General features: G+C 39.9%; 1 protein-coding gene across 4 annotated transcripts in view; it reads right to left on the reverse strand.

The window, feature by feature from the left end:
• The window catches only part of PARD3B (par-3 family cell polarity regulator beta), a 383975-nt gene that overhangs the window by 41796 nt on the left and 318697 nt on the right, over window positions 1-23482 (reverse strand). For all 4 annotated transcript variants that reach the window (XM_056496182.1, XM_056496185.1, XM_056496183.1 and 1 more), the window contains one exon: window positions 8008-8143. In XM_056496182.1, the coding sequence (XP_056352157.1) occupies window positions 8008-8143 (136 nt within the window). The remainder of the gene's footprint in view (window positions 1-8007; window positions 8144-23482) is intronic.

The raw sequence follows: 23482 nt of genomic DNA on the forward strand, positions 1-23482 counted from the left end.
TATCATCTGTCCTGAACAGCAGGACAGCCGTTGAGGCAGAAGGGTCAGAACTCGTATTTCTGCTTGCAAGGCAGACATTCCAATATCACCTGGATTACAGAAGACTCAATATCTCCTATCATACAGGACTTACGACACACTGTTCAAATGGAATGACTCTACTTAATATTGGGCAACATGACATTTAACACAGCAGTCACGCCATTTGATGAAGAAAAAGCAACAAAAACACAGGCAGGAGTATTGCACTTGCTTTCTTAGTGTTTAGTGTCAAAACCATGTGCTTAACATAAACAACCCCTTGATTAGCGTCTCAAAAACACACCAAAAAATTCAAATCAAAATCAACCCTTCAGGTTAGGCTGCATGATGCCATTCTGCATTGGGAAATTTCTGTTTACAAATTCAATTTACTAAACCAAGCAAGAACACTGAAGAAGTTTTATAAAACTCAATGCAAACAAAGATTAAATTGATTACTAACTTTTGCAGAACTTCTCAAAATTCAGCACATTTGATAGCAGGAATGTGTTCTAGTCAGATTCTGTATGGAGCAGGAAAGAAGTGCTCCCTTTTCCAGCATTTTTTAAGAGCCAGACTCGGAGCTGAACATTGAAGAGAGCCGGCCTTGAGCAGAGCAGTCAAAGTTATGTACAGCACCAGCCTTACAGGGTAAATGCAGTTCTCTTTTTCCATATTTTGTACTTTATTTTAATGCAGTCTTGATATTAGATTAGCATCTGCACTACAGACCTTAGGCTGGGAACTAATAAAGTTATCCATCCAATCTCTCCGTGTCTGAGTCACTGACTTTCTTTTTCATTTTAAATAATTATAGCAATGCCGCCTGTTTGTTGAGAAAAAAAGGGCCTTTATATATTCACAGATAATTGCTTATACCCAGCACCCAGCGATACATTCTAATTACTTTTCACACCTTGGCTGTGAAAAAATCTTGAACTTTTTAATGTTTTTCTAACTTCAAGACAACAATGTAGCCAGAGCACTGAGACCCTGACGGCTGAAGCTGCACCTAGGTGGAATTTAACAAGCAGTTCTGCAAAGTGCATTTTGCAGCGAGGAACTTCAGCAAAACTCAAAAAGACCCAAGGCTTCCAGCTCAGATCTTGCACTGCAATAATGAGAAGTGCTGCACAGTTATACAACAGAAGAACTCAATCCAGAAATCAAAAGTAATGAAAAGTCCATTATTTCAGTTGGCTTCTGTCACATACTTAAGTATAACAAATACAAGATCTGGGCTCTCTAACAGCCTCAATGCCATAGTTGTATTACTTGACCCAGCTTCTTTCAAGCTCAACCCTTGACCCCCAAGTTCTGCACACACTGGGCAATCATTGCTGTTTGCCTCACTGAGGTCATTCTGCTTTCCCTGATGTTAAATGGACAAATTTTGCAGTCCTTTGTCCAAACCACTCTCTGTTTTAGCAGGGTATTATCCCTAGTAGGCAAAGCTGGACCAGATCTTCAGGAAAGGGGGTGCTGCCTGGGACAACAGTAGCCAGGCTACTCTTTGGATCATAGGTATGTTTTAGAGAGGAGATTTCTTTTTAATCAGCAACACTGAACATGAGCATGACCCAGGGAAATTAAGTTGTAAGAACTGAAGGAGAAGTCAACCATGTCAGCATCTATTTGACAAATGCACCGGATACCTGGTAGCAAAAGCCAAAGCTTGTGCCTGAAGGGGGTCAGGTTTGAGGCCTGATTTCAGGCCTTATCCAATAAATACCTAAGCACATGCTTAGCTTCAGACATGAATTTCAGTGGCATAACAGACTTGTCTTGTGATTAAAAAATGAATGTTGTAACTGGGGCCCCCTTCCAGAAGTAGAAGCAGGCCTCTTACTAATGGCCTGAGGAAGAGGAGGTCAATTTTAAAAGGAAGCCCTCTTTCCTCCCTCCCCTGTAGTCAGACTCAGAGCAGCTGTATTTGATTCTCTTGGTGTGTGGGGCACTGAGCTGCTGGGGGTCAGGACCAAGCTGTCACAGAGAAGAATCACTGGGGCTAAGCAAGGGAGGGAAGGCTCAGGGTGCAAAGCACCGGCTTTGGAGCCCCACGTGCGAAGGCTCCGTGTTACAATCCCAGTCCTCTTCCAGCTTCCCCACCTGATGCTGGCACAGTGTGCACACATGCTCAGGGGATGTGGCCACACAGCTCCCTGTTTACAGAGTGACCAGCAAACAGACAGACACTTGTTGAAGCCTGTACTGGCAGGAGTTACCAAACCTAATGCAAACTTCAAAGATCCAGCTACTATTGAGAACTGCAGTCAAGCCAGATTACAGCTAGCTCCAAAAAGGTTTTGTACCCATTTTCTTTGCCCCGCAGAATAAAAAGTCAACAGATAAAAGCTGCAGAGCTGTGGGCTATGTGCTCAAACACAGTAACTGCTCAGCATACTAAACAGCATGGATTACCTGCTCACAAACTCCCCTCATCAATATAATTACCAGTTAGAGATTTGTTTCTTGCCTCCCTTAACGTATCAGCAAATCAGGCAAAATGTATACAATGGAAAACCTCTAGGGCCCTTCATATCATATCAGGTTGATCCATGGCAGCTGTCATGATCTCTGCAATGCTCCCCTCAAATCCTCCATTTGGGCAGTATCAGAAGAACCTGTCCTAACTGCAAGGGACATGATTGCTGGCACATTTGGAATCTCTCAGTACTGTGAGCCTGCAAGGACAGCCACAGCCTGGCAGCACCACATGCTTTTGTCTGATTTCTTTCAGCAACTTGTATGAAATAAGAGAAATGCTTAGTGTTTGTCTTCCTTAGAATCACCCCCCTGCACTGAAAAACAACAAAACCCAGCTGTATGCAGAGGCACCTTGAGGAATAGATGGCATGATGAATTTGTGGAATCACATAATGTAGGGTATAAACAGCACCAATGAGCTTTGATAAGATGACATATGGCACCAGAATTGTTTCCCCTGGTAAATGAGAGCATGTACAAAGTGTATGCATGAAGACATGAGCATTTCAGACTCCCCTCTGGTTCAGATATCTGAGCCAAATCTAACCTTTGTATAAGTAGGAATGATTCCAAACAAGTTACAGAAGTCACTCTTTATTACTAGTATTAATGGAATTGAATTTGGCTCTCCTTGCATGTGCCATTTGGAATAGTTTATTTTCCACATGAGGTTTGGCGGGGATTTCTCCCAAATAATTTCCCCCCAAAACTACCCTCAAAAGCTGGCCTGTAAAATTCAAAATCACTCTGCTTAGTTAGAACAGCACTGTACAATACATCCCAATCTAAAACCTTCATTAAGCAGAGATAATTTGGGACCATAAAAAGTTCTCAATCAGTAAGTTAATCGTACATTATAATAAAATGTTTTGTGTACTCTCTTAGTATTCTAACAACAAATACTTCCAATGTGTATTTTTCAAAGCAGCTATACTTTAAATACATTATCGTATTTTCCTTTTTATTTAATGTTTTCTACTAATAGTCTGTGGACTCAGAAAGTCTGGAATTTGCATTAGTTTCTGCTATATGGTTTCACATAAAATGGCCAGCTTTTCCCATTGCGCTAGAAGACGGGAATGTTACTATTCTAGAAGCTGGAATTCTGGTTTCTAACCATAGTCCAACACAAACGTTTGTGTGCTTTAGGAACCTAACCTATTTGAAATGCAACATCCTGAACACGGAATTAATTGATCATGAAAAGTACAAACAGCTCCTTATTCATCCTGAAGGAAGCGCAGAACCCTTTGACACATTATGGAAAAATAATGCAGTTATTAATGCTCCTTTCTTTGTTCTCGTTGATTTTTAGGCTTGGAATCCTGCCAGGCACACAATAAAGTACGTGGCCTTTAACACACACAGGCATGATTCTTTTTTCCTACTCTCAACTGGGAACTGACAAAACTCAGTATATTACACGTTTGTTTCAATTGAAATGTTCACAGCCAGTATCCAGAGACAGGTTTTCTTGTATCTTTAGGTTATTTACAAGCTTGCAAATCCTATCTGCAAATAAGGAAATGGCTTTTAGAACCAGTTAACTCAAGGTTCACTATAGTGAAGCTGCTCACTAACAGGTGAAGAACTATTTGCAATGTGGCTGGTGTTACATGCAGTTCTTGAATGTACATTAAAAAGATAAAGTTTCAAAGATTTACTGTCATCCTGAAGGAAAGAATTGATGTTTTAAGTAACTGGATTTGTACAAAGTCTGTAAGACAATCCAAGTAAATCCTCAAATAGATGATTAATTCCTCATTATTTAAATGCCCTTAAATACAAGTGCAGATGCTAACTGCATGTTCTCTCTTGACAGCTCCTTAGCTATTTCTCTGCTATTAGGCTGTGACTCTAAAGCCCTGAAAAAGATTGCCTGTGAAAAAGCCTTCCAGCTCCTAGAGAGACTAAGTTCTCACAGCTTATTCTTACACAGTTCTTTCAGGGTCTGACTGATACTGCAGCTATGATAATAGTACACAAACATCTGCCTCATTTGGGAGACCTGGATTAGGTTTTATTGGGTATCTTCATGAGAGCTTTGAATATCTATGTCCCACTAAGACATGAGCATGTATGCACATGCCTAAACCCTTTTTAGAGCTGAGACATCCCTATATTCCCTAGCTGTCAGAAAATTTTAGGGTAATCTCATTTTACACTGACAACAAAAGGCATTCATTTTCCTAGACAACATTTATACTTATTATCAGCCTGTCCCTTGGCTAACTAGCTGAGGTTTACCTTAAGTCTTGTGATCCACCAAACAGAATTTGGTTTATCATTTATCCTAGTAATAAAGCTGAAAAGAGGGGGTGGCTGATGGGGATGGGGGGGAAGTCCAAAGGATGCAAAACTTGACAACAAACCAAAGCACAGTGGAAATGGAAAGGAATTTTAAAGGGTCTGGCTCTATAGCAGAGACAGTGCTATATACATTTGGCTGTTTATGGAGACATACTAAACTGAATTATTCAGTTTCTCACAAAAAGAAAAGGAATAGACTGTGGGGAAGAGAAAACAGAATGAAGGCGCAAGAGAGCAAAAAATTCATTCAGCAACAGATGAGAAGAACAGAAGAGAATTGGAAAATGGATGCAGGGGGGAGGAATGGATGATGAGAGAATAGCAGGCCTATTTAAAATGAATTTTTGACCTTATTTTTAAAACATTTATGGATCCCAATTGCCTGTCATGAGATCATTTTCCCTTACAATGCTAGCTTTTCAGCCGGCTCTGCATTTTAACTTGATTTATCCCACTTAAAAAAAAAAAAAGCAGATTGTTAGAAATACCCCTTCTATTAGAAATTCTGTCCCATTACAGTGTCAGCTAAAGGCCACTTGTCAATGTCAGCTTTATCAGATAGAAGTTTGCCTCATGAGTTCTCAGATACTATTTTGGAGGACAAGACCCAGAGTCCATTTCTGAGGCTGCTGATCTGCGATGGGATAGTGCCTTCTCAAATTATCCTCTGCTTTTCCCAACTTATCTGCATGTTTCATGAGATGGTGGGAAGTGATTACAGCAGCTGCTGTACATTAGACAACTTATAGGAAAGTTGGCTTAGGTGAAACAGTTGACTGAGAAAAGTAAGGAAAGGACTAATGGAGTCTTACAAATACAGAGACCCAGCATCTCTTTTCCAGCTGCAGCTTCCCTGGTGCCATAACCTCCTGTGGGACGAAAGAAAACTTCTGCCAGAATGTCTTCCTCCTCCTCAGCTGTCTATTGCCTCTTTAAAGAAAGACTTGATATCCTGAAGATTAGAGTAAGTTTTTATTTATTAGCAATTAAGCAATTAGTCATCAGCATGTCTCTTCACTGATAAGTAAAGGTGGAAAAAAAATCAGCTGTTATTCAATCTGTGTTACCACAGTGCTGCTCAGGGTCAGCTGCCTGAGGTGGGAATGATGGCACTGCTTAAAAGCTATCTTGAGGATTCTCCTGGTAAGATACTTTGAAACATTTGTTTTCTTTTTAATATTTTGATTCTTTTTTTGTTCCTTCTTTTCTGTCTCTGTAGATTATAACATAGGTATTTTAAGGGTAAAACTACAGGCAGGAGTAGAACTTTTGGCCTTGAGTGGAAAGAGAGCTAAGAGTGCAAGCTGTGGCTGCAGTATTTTCCAGACTAAAAGAAAGTGCCTATGGACTGGATGGATCAATGGATGATATTGCTGCAATGAAGAGAACAGAAGTCTTTGAAGTTTAAATAAACTACTTCAACAAGAAGAACTGTTGCAGTAACAAACTTCACAGCACTAAAGCCCTCAAGGTAAACTAAACTCTGATTTTTGGGCAGACTGCCATTCCTCACAACAAAACTGTTTACAAATATTCTGCACTGGAAGGACAAAAAGCAACAGTCCTAGTGCCACTATTATGAATAATTTAATGATTTAGGTACTTTAAGCACCCTTTCAGGTGCTTTGATTAAGGACTACATGCCTCACCAGAAAAGCAAAGCTTTGGAAATCAGTAATCTCTGGGCATTATACCTAACAGGAACGGCTTATTGAGGATTACCTAGAAGAAACCCCTGTGAATCTTGTGAAACTACACTGGATCATAAATCTCAACCTCATCTGAGCATTAATAAAGTTTTATCAGTATCAGATAAGAAGTAAAAATCCTCAGGCTGCTGAAGAGGTAGCACTGACCCAGTCTGAAGCCTGTCAGGACACTTATCACAACATAGCATTTTAACAGGAAGACACATTTGATGCATCTTCTTATTTTAGTTCACAGAAGCAATTCAGAAGAAGAATGGCAGGTACATTGACTCACAAATTTGGGTCACAAAATTTAAGGCAGTGGATTAAAGTTAACTGCTCTAAGGAAAGAATTATTTCACTGAAGATGACACTTTTGGTAATTGAATCAGAATAATATATACAACAACAGTTTTGGAGTTAATGAACAAATATATATGATAATATATGTAAAAACACCCCTTTTAACTCTGCATCTCTCTGTGATTTCAATAAAGTCTACTCTTGCATAGGATTTCTTGTAGTATAGCTGCAGTCACCACATATTTCACTTCAACATTCACACCAATAGTTTGGAGACATTAAAACCAATGTTAATTCAAACTTCAGACGTATATAGATTCTTAAGATTTTTACATAATTCTGTCTTTTTTTAAACTAAAATCTTGAATTTAGCATAAATTGCATGTTATCAAAGCTACATTTTTGAGTGCTGGTTGATTATAATTACTTCTAAAGACACAAGAATCCAAGTTCAAAACTTGCTCAGGCAGAGCTCCTGAGTACCCATAGACTATGGCTGTTGCATTTATTTAATACATTCAAAAATCTGGCACTGTTGATTTAATCTCTGGTTCCTCTATACGTTACAGGTTATTCTTATGGTGAGGTAGATAAATATGTCTCAGTGTAGTGTGAGTCCTAGATGTAAAACAGGGAATACACCATGCTTGTAACAGCTCTATAGTGTTTGTAGAATATTTTAAGGAATTTGATGCAGGGGAGCAAATAATTACATTTTTCACTTCATAAAAGTTACAAAGGCTGTAACATGGCCAGATTGCTGTCCCATGTGCAGAAGAAAGGGTAGGACAGACATGCCTTTATTTCCTCCCTCTCACATTGCAGCTAAGCACAGTGAGTCTCCTCTTCTAAAGCTCTTGTTAACCCAGAGAATTACTAGATGAACAGCCAGAGCACCATAAATCCAGCTGAAAAGCCTTGATGCTACCACACATGACAAAGTTTGGCAGTGACTCTCTCTCTCGGGCTTAATGGAGGAAACCTGGGCCTAAATGAAACACAGTGAACAGACAAGTTAATTTTAGCCAAGTTCTCAGTATTAACATTTTCTTTGGTGGGCTGACATTAGGGACTTCTCCATTTCTATGAACTCCCTAAATTCACGCTAAACTGATACAGGATTTCCAGATAACACAATCAGCATACTCTGCTAATTCTGAACGCTGCAGAAGCACTTTGGATGCCACAGTGGACCTACCCAGCACTGGTTGTAGTCAGAGAGCTGCGTCCTTCCCTCGTCATCCTCGTAGAAAGGCAAGCCCTCCCTCCTGGCCTGGTGGTACTCCTTCCGCAGCCGCTGGATTCGATCAGCGTTCCCACCACCTGCGCAGCCACTGGGGGGAAAAAAACTCAATAAAACTCTTATGAACACACACATCTGACACCAGGTACACACAGAGAATTGCCAGACCCCAGACAAAAGGACTGTATCTGATTTTCATGATTTGCATAGCTCCCACTGGCCCATATCAGCCTGATTTTTGCTTTCGCATATCGACAAAGCTGCTAATTGTAAACCTGATCCCTGTTTTTAAAAAAGGCTATCCCTGTCCAAAGAACTTAACAATTCCAGTACAAGACAAGAGACAACAGATGGATGCAGACAGATGGGGGAGCACAAGAAAACTTTTAACATTCCAGTGAGCAGCTATAAATGACTATCATATTTTAATAATAATGATGATGATGATGATAAGCTGACAAAAAAATATTTTCTTTTGCTCCCATGCTAAATGTGGAATTTCCCTAAAATTACATATGCTCTAGATAAAGAATAAACTATTATTTCACAGAGAAGCACGGAAAAGTTTTGTCTCATAAAAGAAACCCAAACTCCCTCCCAAGCATACAAAGAACTCAAACATCAACCATGAAAATTCAGGGGAAGCAAGAGAGATGGGAAAGCACACTATTAAATCTTGACACCATCTTTTAAAAGTGGTAATTAAACAGTAATTCACTTAGTAATCCACAAAGACTCACTTGTATGGAGAACTGCATACACTGCAAACTGCTCTGGTAAATCCAGTGGAGTTGCCTAGTTTATCAAGTTAAATACATGCCTTTCTGTGGGTTTTGATCCTAGTGAGCCTTTTTAAACTTACAGCTAAGCTTGTACAATTGTGGAAGCTCAAGCTATAACCAGGAAGTATTACATAAAATCCTGAAAATGGCTAAGAATTCAAAAAACATCGGTCATATTTAAAATTAATAAATTCCTGCAGCTATTTCCAGCCCTGCTGTAGTCAGCACTAGGGTGAGTACTGACTGTATGGCTAAGTAGCATTTACTGGCACTCACAGGGAATTATTAATTATACAATTAATTTGTGGCTGCTCCTAAACTCAAACCATTGTTATTGTAGCACATCACCATATATTCTCTTAATCTACAACCTTAACTCTGCCCCACCATCAGTGGACTACAGAGATTTGCTCACACGAGCACAGACTTGGTGGAGCATCTTGCTGCTTCGTGCCCCACTATGAGTATGCCAGAACCTAGGAAAGCCCTTTATAGCATTTGCATAGCAAACTGAATTTGGACAGCACATACAAAATACTGTATATAAACCTATCAATTCTATAATACTTAGTTTCTAGTATGTATCCTGGTTGGAAATGAACTACCAATTAAGAGAAATTCCATCTACGCTACAAATGCAACTAAATATACAGTTAGGAATGGAAATGGTTACTTGCAGCATCAGTATGTTTCCATGAAAAATCCAATGACTTCCTTTCCTGAAGCCTAAGTTATCCATCCACTCAACAAAGCCCCAGAGGTTTCAAGCTTCTCTGGCGTACTTACTGAAATCTTCCAGAGCACATGAAATTTTTCTCATGATCTGCCAAGACAGTGCAGAAAGCTTGCACAAACTCTGTGGACTACTGAGGGGAAAAAAATATATTCCCTCTTCACCTTTATTCCTTCCACAGATAAATGCCTCTGTTCCTTGCATGAATTCTTGTCAAATAGAGGAGAACCATTTCCAGTTTGCAAAATACTGAAACTGAGGTCTAGCTAATGAGGACTATCACTTAGAACAGTGAAGGTTGGTCCATAGCTCATGAGCAGTAAATACCTGTGAAATCCCCTGACATTACTTGTGAGTACAGATAAAGTGTTTAATGAGGGCTGCTAACATAAGATAAGGCCCAAAGTACTGTCCCTGCTGCTTTGCCAACAACATTGCCCAAAGTAGCACTAGCTAAGAGGGAAACATTGAAATACAAGCAATAGGTCTAGCTTGATTCCAGCCAATCTGACTCCCTGCAACTCTCTGCAAACTGTATAGCACCTGTCACCAGTGGTCTAACCCACTTTTTACCACCAGGTACTTTAGTTGAAGAGGCAATCTGAAAATACCATGCACACTGGCTTTCCCCCCCTCCCTTTTAAAATTAAATCCAAGATTGATATATTTTAAGACAGTCAGGAGCCTGTGCTTCACTGATTGTAGATCTCCTCACTGTAGGTGAACTTCCTTCTGCTCAAACCCTTTGAGCCAGTGAGTGGAAGTGGTGCTGCAGAGTTCAAGCTGATTATATGTTTTACAAGACAGGGCCTGACAGCTTTTGCTTTGGCAAACCTCTGCCATGCAGTATTAAACTACAAGCCCTAACCATGAGAATGAGTAGGAACATTTGAATGAAAGATAGCAGCACATGGAAAGTTATCCATCTGGATTAGTGTGAAAACACAAGCATAATCTCTGTGGAAACAAGCAGCTCCGTGAAGTCTGATTTCCTGTGCTTCTCTCCTGTGGGTTCTCCCTGTCTGATAATGGTTCACACTGCAGTGTTTCTCCCCAGCAAGAGCATTCATCCGGCCTCTCTAGCACGATGCTTATTTGCACTTGGTGAAACTTTGTGTTCCAGGATCTCCTGAACATCAACTCACCAGTCAAGTCTGGCAAAAAAATGGCCAGCAGGTTGAGAATTTGTTAGAAAAGTGAAGGGAACAGGCAGGAAGAGGGCTGGTCAGTACATCCACTTCATATTTTCAGGATACAGTTAAAGCTCAACAATTTTTTTCCTGCACCAGTTTATAGGCACAAATGTAAAAGACATTGGCTTTTGAAAGAGCTGCATTCTAACACACCATGGAAGTTATACCCACTCCTGAGTAAAGTGAGATAAATATGATGCCCTGTGCAATGCTCATGAAACAGTTCTGAATTTCAACTTGGCTCCTGACAATTATGTGAATATATGAACCACATTCAAACTCACCAGATGAATTCAATCAGCACTGTGCAAATATCGCATACATAATCTATTAGTTTACCCCAAAGAAACTGAAGCATTGAATTCAAACAGAATGAAGTCATCAGTAATAAAAAAAGGAAACTGATAAGGCAATATTAAAAAAAAAACCCAACACAATATTCCAAGATTTGCAGAGAAGATCATACATTGACTGTAAACTATTCTCCCATCTGCCTATAAATACATAATTAAAAAATATTGGTTTGATCAGATAGCGGTTCTCAGACAGGGAAACAGCAGATGAATACCAGTTCAAATGTTTCAGATGCATGACTATTTATACTGAAAAGGAACCTGAGCTTACAGAAGAAATATAAAAACAATACTCCAATCAAAGTCAGCTTATATTAAGGACACTTACTGAAGCTTTTCAGCAAGACTTGTAAGAACAGCAGACAGATTTCTTTTACAGTAGCTTTACATTTAATGCAGTGTTCTCTCCTTGAGGAGATATAAATATTACAGTCCTCATCATGTGTACAGTTTTGTGCACCCTTGCTTCCCTGCCATGGCTCTGAAGCTGCACTATATGCTCTTCAGAGAATCATGCAACAACACATCTACCATTCCCTTCACAGTCACATGTTTCCAGGACCCAAAATTTAATGTACTCACTGACTTCTCTGTGTCACAAGACTGTGAGAAAACCATTCACTCAGCACTTTGCAGTTGTTTTCAGAACAATTTCCTGAAATTGTGCTACATGTAAGGAGACTGATTCAGAAGCAGCTGACACTGGGAAGTTCTCAAATAATGTCTATGTGTAGGAATAAATCTCTGAGAAACTTCAAAAAGAGTTATGAAGACTCAGGTGCTGATTTCAAACAATAGTAACAACCATGTCCAAAATCCCAAGCCATAAAAAAACTTAAGAGAAGTTCAGCAGTTCTTCCGATAAGCTGCACAAACTGCAAGGTAGTAGTTTTTTTTTTTTAAATATAAAAAACCCCAACAACATGTGAACATTCAAAAGAGGAAAAAGTACATTCTTGTCAGTCATTCTGTAGTTTTGTTAAATACAGTCCTTATTGGGAGAATAAGGACTTCTTCTGCTTTGGAGGAGAAAAATAAGTCTGTGCCGTCGTTTGAACCAACACGATCATTCTAGTCCAGCTGCTGGGGCTGCACCACCAACTGGGTAAACAATGGCCAGAAATCACCCTCCCCTCCCTGAAGAGAGAGATGAACAAGAACCACAGCAATAACACTTTATATTCAATATGACAGACTAGGGTTTTGTTTTTTTTTTTTTCCCCCAAAGAACTGAAACACCATAATCAGTATTTAATATGTATGGCTCAAGTTTTGCACAGTAAAATCTTCTCTGTATTCTTCCTCTGAGATGCTAATCTGGATTTCCATCATTCAAGTTCAAATGATATTTTTTAAATTAGTGACTTCTTACTGCAGCTTTCTTGATAACAAAAAATTAAAAACAAGTGTTGAATATACAAAATAAGATGAACCACTTAAAGCTATATATAAACATACATTTAAAGAGGCAATAAATATTTTGTTTCCAGTGGTTTTCCTAAACACATTAATATTGTACAGAGCTTTTTTCAAACACTGATTTTACCCAACTGACTGTCAGTCCCCTAAGCAAACTGGTGCTTCCAAGTTAAAATAAAATAAAACAAGCAAACAAATAAGAAGAAAAAGAAAAAGGAAAATTATTCTTTTAGAGAATTTTCCTTTAATAAACAAATCCAAGACAAAACATGATTCACAGACTCTAGAGAATGGACAATATTCCATTCACAATCTGCTAAAAAACAAAACTAATTTTACATACTGAAAGGAACACAGTGGTCTACAAAGATACACAGTATAAGGGCATCCAACAGAGCATGTAAGAGTATCTTTCACTTAGGATAAAACTTCCATTTTGAAGTTATAACAAATAAGTATTTGAGTAAGTTTCTCCTTCAGTTCCAGCCCTTGCATTTCTACCCCGAAGTATTAAATTTCTTATGAAGATATTTTTGCAACCTCAATAATAAGAAGGAATAAAAAGAATTGTGGGAAGTGATAAAAAGAAAATCAATGGTAAGAACTTATATAATTCTGTAATTCAGTTTTCATCTTTGTGACCATCAAGAGAAAGAGATTTTGGAGAGAAATCAACATTTGTTGTTTCATATGCACTTGAGTAAAGAAATGGTATTGCAAGGAAAGACTTGTCAGAAATGCCTTGCAGGTTCAGGAATCACCTTTGATGTTCAGCCAAAGCCAGGCCAGGTTTGGGCTACACACACCTCACACTGAGAGAACATCTAAGAATGACATCTTTCTAGGAACAGGAACCATGCATATGGCTTTTTTGGTCTCCACAGCACCTGCCTTCTTGCTCTGGGCAGGAACATACTTGATGTATACACAGCTACTGACTTTCTCAATGGAGAGGGGCTCTACGAGGACACTTGATTTGGACTCTTGTGCAAAGTGACTGGGGCACACTTAGAGCCCTGTTCCATTTAGGCAGGACTGAGCAGGTCTGCATAGATGGACTGATGTGGGAAGCATTAGATGGATGTTTCTCTCTAGGCACACAAACACATATAAAGAATCATAAACAAACTGCAGAAAAACAAATTACACTGAAAAAGCCATTTACACTTAGTTGAACCTGTACATTAAAGTCCCCGAATCTCAATCTGTTTTATAATATTTTAAAAACTCATAAGTGTGCTTCCAGTGGAACACAGGCTGTCACCTGTCAATTCTTTAGGTGAACATAAAAGCCGCACAACCACTTCTGTCCGAAAGGTCAAAGCCTCCTAGGGCAGCACATGACTGCCATTTGTCTGGATGTAAATTGAGTCCTATTGACCCTGTAACATCACTACTGACCTCTTGACATTAGGAGCTTAGTGGAAAGAGAGAAGATGATATTCTCAGGTTCCTACAGACTCATTAGGAAGAAAGAAGGAAAGAGAACCTTGCATGATATGAATTAGCAATGTCATTAACCTTTTCTTTCCCCAAATAGCTCACAATATGTTTACAGAAGCCTCAAAAGAACCATTTGAAGATTTAGACCAACAGATTTGTATCACTTTCAGTTTTTCTAAACTGTTTATAAAATATCTCTCAGTGGCTTGACACAAGGCAACCTTTTATGTTTCCCTCCCTTCACATGACATACAACACCTTTTCCTGTTTGTCATGGCAGACGGCCTAGACATTCAAATGAGCATCATCTTTTCAAACCAGCCACTTCTCATCTCCATTGCTCTCCTTTATAACTTATAGTTGACTACAGCTGGCCAGGAATAATGGGAGGTATGGCCTAATCTGTTGTTTTATGGAAACAAAATTGGCACACTGAATTTTAACTTCACTGTAAGCAGATATGATATATGCTACTCTAATAGAAACACATTATTTGCAATCAAGCAGAAAGGAAAGAGAAGAAGGCAGACATTTTCTTGTTTGTAGCCAGATTGTCATCTTTATTTCAAAGAAAGGTCATTTTTTTCCTTTTCTCTGCTCAATGTATTGTGCCTCATCAAAGAAGGCAATCACCAGATCTTAACTAATAATAAAAAAAGATGCCTTTCCAGTTCAGGCTGGTTAATGGCAATGTCTGTTTCTGGCATGGGACCAGTTTACTGCTGTCTTGTTGATGTGAGATGTGCACTTGTCTCCGAAGGGCTAGGAAAGCAGGGAGATTAGGGACTCGGCTGCTGACAACAACCAAACTCTCTATAAACAATACACAATGAAAATAATGAAAAACAGATTTTCCTGGTATTTTCAGTAGCCTCTAGACAATGCAACAGTTTCTGGTTTCTTCACTAAAGATGATATCAATTATGCCTTTTATCCATCATGCAGAAGTCACGTGTGAGGCATAATTGAAGGCCTTCTCTCCAAGGTAATTTCATCTGGATTTACGCGGCAAAGTACTTAAATTGCCTTTTTTGGCACTTTGTATTACAACACAGCTTGGGAGGGGGTATTTTACTTTACTGATGTAAAGCAGCTGGCATATTTACAATAGATAGGTCACATCAACACAGAGCAGATTTTCAGCCCTCCAAACTCCATTTACAGCAGCTTTAACAATCCAACAAAGCCAATGCTGAATGCTAAACTCCAGTGTAGAAATGTAACTCTATTTCTTAAAGACTATCACACCTGCCTGGAACTGGCAGCTAGGTTTTTTTCACTTACAGGCTATTGCTTTTTGCACTACTGATTATTAAACTTATCACTAAAGCTGAAATAATAACTACTTTACAAACTTCCAATGAATTAGCCATTCAGGAATCCCTCAGGAATTCTCTTTACCACACACAAAGCAAAAGCAGGAGGGAGAGAAGGTGACTATTCAGTGCAGTCTTCATTTCTGCACTCCCTTGTGAGAGAAGAATTGAGGATGTAAGAATTCCCTCACAGTAGATGCCACTGCCCATGCTCTAAAACATATTTTGTTGAAAATTTCAAAGCCCAGAGTAACTATCCATTTTCTCTCAGAAATTACTTCTCCTAGTTCCACACTAGAGACTGTATCACCTGCTCTTTGTTACATACGTGCCAATCTATGCCACGGGCAGTGTGGCAGCAATTGATCCTCTATATGGTTTGCTTTTTTAATACCTGGCCTAGCCAGAGAGAAGGTAGACAACTCAACCTCAACTTAAAAAAAGTTGTCTGTGTCTGTAATTCCATGACAGATATAGCTTACATTTTAAAAATGAAAAAGAATTCGCATCATGTGCAAAACATCAGAGAAAAGCACAGCTCCCAGAGCCAAAACACATCCTTACTATAAAGTTGGCTTTTTTTTGGGTGTTTTTAATAAATGGTCACTACAACTATAACATTAATCCAGTGCTAGGACTTTTACAGGAAAAAATACAAATGTAATTTATCTTTTTTAACTGTCAGCCGTGTTTCTAACGCTTTCAAATCTGCAGCTTCCAGCGGCCTTTTGTCTTTCTGCCATGGCAGGAATATCTTGGACAGCTGTAAGAGCTTTGTAAGCTATCTTTCTCAAAATCCATTAGCTAATTCAAGGAACCTAATTAGAGCTGCCATTTTGATGGAGCATATTGAATGCTCTGTATAAACTAGTAACACCACCAATGTTTATTAAAAATTGCAAGAACCAAAGCTCTCCGTTCCATATAAATATTAATGGACAGATACACAATACTTATTGAAATATAGACAGCATTATGACCACAGAAATACACACAGGTATGCTTACAATCCCGTGTGATGCATTTATTCACAAAGGCTGAAGTACAGAAGCTAAACCTAGGGACAATTTTACACAAACTGTTGAAAATTGACCAGCTTCCACTTACACTATCCTTATGTGCATTAAGGGAAGCAAAGCACACTAAAGATGATTTGTTTCTTGTGTTTTTTCTGAGTAGTGTGCTGACAATTTGGAGTGCATTTTGAGCTTACCTCAAGAATGCACTCCAGCTGGAACCATTTTATAGCTCCTCTTAAACCAGCCACTCCAATCACTGTACTTTGTAGACATTTACACATACTCCAGTACTATACTGTTTAAGGGTATCCAAAGATACAAAGGGAATTTGCTCTGTAGAGTTAAAACTCAAATTTTGCTGTAGACAGCAACAAAGTTGGTGAAAGGAGCCAGACATCTGGAGCAGTGCTTTCCTACTTTCTGCTGTGTAAAAGCCCAACCATAATGAAAAAGCAGCTCGCAGACAACGATACAACACATGAAATACTGACCATTCTAAAACATATCGGAGACCTAATTAGGTTGGGCTGTACAAGCATATGCCTGTGGCTGCAGAAATAAAAAGTTTTCTGGCTACTTCACAGCTTTGTTTTTAACTTGATACTTCATAAATGGAACTGCAGAAAACCTCATATGTTACCATTTCAATCTGACGTTCACTTTCATATGCATCTAACAGTGCCTGGATTCTATTTATATGTACAACTAAATATATGTGCATAGAGAAATCATCAGATTTGCTACAGAAAGACAGCAGATGCTCTTATTAAGTCACTGGCACATGCAAGGTGAAGCGTGTAAGCCTTATACAGAAAGCATTTAATGCTCCCACAACAAGCTAAAGAAAAGCAAAGACAACAGGTAAATTTTTTTCTAGCTCATTTTGTTAGCTGTGAGTGCAAGGCACAGCAAAGTGAAAGCACTGCTGAGCGTTCTCAAACGACTCCTAAAATGCAAGGGGCTTCTTGCAGAGGGGTATAATCCACATGCACTCTTCAGAGCATCCCAACTCCAGTGCCATGATCTGAAGTTCACTTATTCAGAATGTACACTACAATGACACATGAAACATTTAACAGATGTGCAAAAGAAACAGGCATAGCTGTATTTTCTACACCGTAATGGTGCACGGGGCTAAAAATATTATGACAATCTTACCGTGGGGACGACCCTGAAGGTAAATTCATTTTGGTTCTCTGATAGGGCAGTATTTCCAAACTACAACTGAGATTTGAGAAGTTTCACAGGAACACACTCAAAAATCAAAACATCAGTTACCACTGGCTTCTCTCAGGAATTATATATCTGGCAAATTTAGCTCAACAAAAACCCTGAGAGATGCTGAATTGTAGAGAGATTTTTGCAAAGTTCTGCTGCCTCCAAGGCCTCCCTATCTATCCTTCCAGCAGCCTCCCACTTTGGGCACTTCCCTCAGTGCAGCTAGGTCCTGGGACCACTGCTGTATAGTTTGCATTCACAGACTGGGGAGCACACATTCCTTCCCACTTTCATAACAAGCTCTGCACAAACAGAATTGAACTCTTCATAAGCCAAACTGAATTTTGGAGAAGCATTTCTGAACTTGGAGGCCTCAAGTTAGCAGTGTAACTTTATTGCTTTGCATTATGCAGGCAATGGAAGCTCCTAGACTTAACAGACATCGACTGTTTTTCTAGCTCCTCCTTACAGTGCTACTCCACTGCACTTCTGATAGGAAATTACTCCTGCTTTTCCACTTGGAGAACAGAGATGTTTTAGACTGAAGGTAAGCTGCAATCCTTTTTAGTAACTGCTTTGAACAATGTTAAATTAAAATGGAAAAAATTAAATAATGGAATTTTCAAACTATACAGAACCATTTTTTGGCATACCTTGCCTGGGAAAGGAAGATCAAACCTATCTCTATGTGTTTGGCTGGGAGTCCCAGAAATGCTGGAACAAGTGTTCTAGTTCAGGCTCACCTCTGCCTCTACAGAATGATTCTCATATGCTTTCAATTGCCATGTTTAGAGACACACCTTACCAATCCTTTCCCATCTGTTTTTGTCTTGCTGCCTCAATTCTCTGTTCTCATCTTGATGGTGGAAGGTGGAAATCTTTCCCTTCCTTATCTTCAGCCAAGGATGCCAATTTCCTCCACCCATTATAGGCTTCCCATACAAGCAAATCTCTCTCCCACAGGCAGCTGCAGTACAGAAACACCTCCCCTGATGCACCTAGGCCAGCATGTCTCCTTCCAGCATTCCTTGAGACCCATCTCCCAGAAGCACTTCCCAAAATAGCTGCCAGTGAGGATGGGGCTGCAGGTGGCATGGGACATCCAACAGCACTCTTCCTTTTGGCACTGGTTCAAATGAGTGCTCATGTCTGACACACAGAGCATCAGTCCTGCAGCACTGGTACCCTTCTCTCTGCTTTGAAAAATCCACAGATACTCTCTCCATCCTCTAGCTGCTCCAGCCTCTCCTCTGTTCCGATTCTTGTCCTGCCCCTCCATGGGATTTTTTAGGGCATTCAAAGCAGCTTGCCCTTTTCCTTCCTGGAAAGTGAGATGTTAGGGCCTGGGAACACTGATCATCACTGAACATCCTGTTTATCTCATCCTTCATTCCTGCAACAGGAGTCTCTCTGGTCCCTGCAGTCAGAACCTGCTACTGGAAAAACATGTATCAGCTCTGGCAGCTCAGGACAAGTACTTTTGGTGAAGTTAGCAGCCAAGTTTCTATCATGTGTGTGGGAAGTACTCTAAATCTTCTAACTTAGTCAAATTGTCACCGTTCAAGGGGTGGCAAAAGCCATAGTCTGGTAGGAAACTAGGCTGTGTTCCCTTCCAAAATATAAAGACCCCATTCCAGCATATGGAAAAACTATAGATTCTTGTTGGAAGAATATATGCTGCTGCTTTTTACTTTTTGCGCAGACAAAACAACCCCTTGTCATCTTCTCCTTCCAGCTACACCCCCTACCCCCCCCAAAAACCCAGCTGTTACCCGATTCCATAAAAATTCAGCTTCAGCACACCTCCTACATAGGCATTTTCAAACCAAATGGTTGAAGATTGGTTATCAACATGTGGAAATACTGTTTTCCAATGGAAGTCAGGCCAGCAGCTCCCCAGGCACAAGGGGCACAGCCTGTTTCCATGGCTGTCCCCCTCCCTGCCCTATAGGACTGCATTCTCCCTGGTCCAGCTCCTGGCATCTGTGGGATGAGCACTCCTTAAGAACCACAACACCTCTGAGGGTACAGCCTGGTACACACATAGTACTCCAGTATGTGCTCCAGATTAAGCTGTAGTCAGCTTAATGAGAGACTTAATTGATGAGTGCTACTTCCTTCACTTGTCCATTAAGATAAGTACAGCACATGGACATTTCAACCCATCAAAGAAGAGAAAATGCATTAATTTTGGTTTTCTTAGAGCTGTTAATAAATCTGACACTGTCTGGCAGTTTTCTTCATTTCCTACCATTTGACAGATACTGCGATCACAAGTTACAGAAGATGTTTTTCCTCTGAAATTATCACTCTGGTAATACAAGCCAGAAGGAAACTTTATCAAGATACCAAGAAGCTGGGTATCAGTTTTATTTTTAACTTTATGTGGCTGGTTTGTGAATATCTCAATGTGATAAAAAAATAAATTCCATCCGGTACTATTAAAAATCATACACACACACAGAGACACATTACAAATGACTGTATTATAGCAAATAATCACACCGTGTATTTATCAGTAAAAGCCAGTACTCCTCTCATATAATCAGCCTGGCTCTACTCAGACTCCTTTACTGTAAAAGCTCCTGAAACTGTTTTCTTCCTCTTTCTCTCTCACAAATTGACATTTGTATGGAATCAAGAAAAATCTTCCTTAATAATTTTTCATTACTAATGGCTTTTTTTGGTATGTGTATTTGAGAGGAGGGAAGGCAAAGGGCAGGAAAAAGGAGCTTTAAGTGCTCTGCAAATTATCCTCCTGAATCTGGGCCTCATAAATCCTATCAAATGTTATATTTCATCAATAGGCTGGAAAAGCTTTTTTCTCTGCAATGATGAAGCCTGGGTTTAAAATTTATGGTTTCATTTTAGAAATGGACTATAAAAAGAGTCTGACTTGGCTGTCCATCAACTGTAGCTGACATTAGCAAGTTAGGTGTGGACTTTCAAAGTGTGATATGTATTTTTTTATATATTATACAAGTACATACATACATGCATACATATATGAGGACATGTATATTACTGTAGGTTTGTGCATGCATAAATACACAGCTGGATTTTAAAAAAAAATTTGCCTTAAAAACAAATTTTCTTTCAATGCAAGAGGATGAGAGATATTCAGCAGATTAGATTGCAAAGTGATAAAAGTGTCCAGAACAGAGTTGGTTCAAGGACCTGCAGCAACACAAGCAAATTGCATTTTGCTGCACAAATGATCGAGATAAAGTAGTTTAATTTGTTCTCATTCATGGTGTGGCAAAATGCAATTCAGCAATGGCAGAGTAAGGTTCATACAGAGGCAGGGAAGATTCCAAGAGGCTGTGAGGAGAACAGGGGAGGAAGGCAGGCAAGGACCAAAAGGTTTTAGGCAGGGGAAGAAGCAAAGGGCTGATGGACTGGGGAAGAGTGGGTGCAGAGCTTCTGCACCTGTCATTCATGGAAAGGGTGGGAAGAAGACAGCCTCCCCCATCTCCATGCAACTCTCTACTGCCTTTCTCCTCTTTTTCCAAGCTCTAGAAACAATTCTGACTCTCCTAAGAGCAGCTCCTACTTGCTCTCCTGCAATGCCAGAGGTAGGAGGGCACTGAGATTAGGCTCCTATTCCCCTTGCTGCCACCACTGATGGGAGCCTGTGGGTGCCACAGCTGTCCTCTACAAGCCCAAAAGCTTCCTCTGGCAGCCACAACAGCATCTTCCTCAGATGAAGGAGGAGGTAGTCTGTGCACTCTGCTGAAACACCCACTCCTCTCCTCCCTCACTACCAGAGATGGAGGTCTGTGGCCAGTGATTACTGCTTGATTCCACCTATGCTGACAGGCAGCTTTAAAGACAACATCTCTAATAGAAGCATTACTGCTCCCCAAAATCCTCGTACTTGTAAAAGGAAACCACATTTAAAATAATAGTCAGATAAATAAAGTGACATAACTGCAGTTGGAGAAAGTGAAGTTCCCTTCTGAATGTAGGGGAGCCCATTTCCCTCCATCTGCTACTAAAAAATGTCATTTTGTAACTCAAAGAATTAATGATGGATTATGTGAAAACAGCAAATCAGATCATGCTGCTGAGGCATTATATGAACTAAACAGAAAGCAGTTAATCTAAATCGCATGTGGGATGGTTATTATTGTGTGCTGCCATCACTGCTGAGTCTGGCTGTAATATTGGTTTTGGTGGCAACACATGGAAAAACCTGAACGTCCTGTTCCTCATTATAAAATGAGGAGAAATCTCACTCTGGGGAATGTGGTCAAAGCTGACAAGTGAGCACTGCAGAAAAGGCTGGGCAGGGGCTGTGGTTAATGGCAAAGGTACTCTGAGTCAACACTAAGAAAACTAACACCAGCTTCCACCACCTCTATTTTGTAACATGAACAACACAAATAAATAAAAGAACCCATCATCCATGCTCAGGACACTTGTATGCTGTGCCCTCAGATCAAGCTCCCTAATGAGAGGATGTTTGGCAAGGCTTCTGTCAGCAGCACAGCCAGGGCCAGGCTCTGCAGGACTGCTGCCTGTGCAGGGACCTGGCTCTGCTCACCTTGCACAGCCATGGCACAGGCCAGGGATAACCACTGACCTGATGTTATCCAGCAGGGAAACAGGGAGGGGAAGCATCACCCATCTGCATTTTGTAAATCAGAATGTGTTCTGATGCTAGTGCTAAGTTTCCACTGTAAATATATAAAACACACTCTCCTTTCACCAATTTATGAAAATGAGCAGACATGAAATTGCCTGTATTTCCAAAAATAGGAACTTCTGCTAGGGAAAGGTAACTTTATCAAACCTTGATCTACAGATGGCCTGTCTCTGGAATTGCACATTTTCTGCTAAAAGGGCACAGCAGTGACACATCACACAAGAAGTTACTTAGAAACAAGAAAATCTTGAACTCTTTCAGATTTATACAAGTTAACCCCATTTAACCATGACATTCAGGACACTACACCAATACTGACATGGTAGCTTTCTCAAACACAAATGCTCTCATTCCACCACAGATCTAGAATATTTTCAGCAGTATATTATTTCCACAGTTTACCTGTTTCCCATGTTTCTCCTCGAAGGTTTAAAATAATCAAGAAATTCAACTTTCCCTGAAACTCTTGAAATTTTTCCAACCTGAGTTAACTTTTCTACACAGACACATACTTCTGCCATTCTGCAAGAGAACATCCTGTCACTGTTCAAATCCTTTATTTTTTCTCTTCTAAAATCTTCTAATGTGCTTTTCCCCTCCTCAAAACGAATATTTTGTTTAGTTTTGTTATTTCTTCTTCTTTCCTAGTCTCATTTCCTCACCTCTTCCCTGAGACTCCAGGGGTTTAATTTTTTATTATTTATTTTTAATTTTTAAAATTTTTTCCTAAGCTCTTGTGAAACCCTGACCTGCTTACAGAGAGCAACTCACAGAGCTTAAAGGCTAATGTTTTACCCCCTACTCACCATTGTGGATCTGGCTGCAGTCATCAGTAACCAGAATTCATCATCATCAATGGATTTTCAGTGACAGGCACTGTATTTGCTCAGATAATGGCCCCATATACTGCCTTTGAAATGAGGGTGTGACCACTACTTAGGATAGTCTCAGGAGTCAGTAAATGGCACTGCTGCAGGACATGTTTGCTTTGTGTTTTGAAAGCAGAGCTGAAGAAAAGCAAGCTTTGAAGTTTTGGGGTGCTTTGGATGGTATTGTGCTCTCAGGACACACCAATATTAACCAAAACACATCCCCCTTGGACTAGAGCAGGCCACAGCTGGTTTGGACCACAGGGGAAGAACCTGCAGAGGCTGCCTGGGGAACTCCCCTCGCAACAGGCTCTGAACAGATGTATAATCTATAGACAGTCCTGTTCTCACACACAGCAGAGCAGTGGAACCAGAAAAAGCAGGTGGGGGAGCACAAGATAATCTGGAAACAACACAGATCCACAGGATGCCTGACA

The sequence above is a fragment of the Oenanthe melanoleuca genome, chromosome 7 (assembly GCF_029582105.1).
Source record: "Oenanthe melanoleuca isolate GR-GAL-2019-014 chromosome 7, OMel1.0, whole genome shotgun sequence".
NCBI lineage: Eukaryota > Metazoa > Chordata > Aves > Passeriformes > Muscicapidae > Oenanthe > Oenanthe melanoleuca.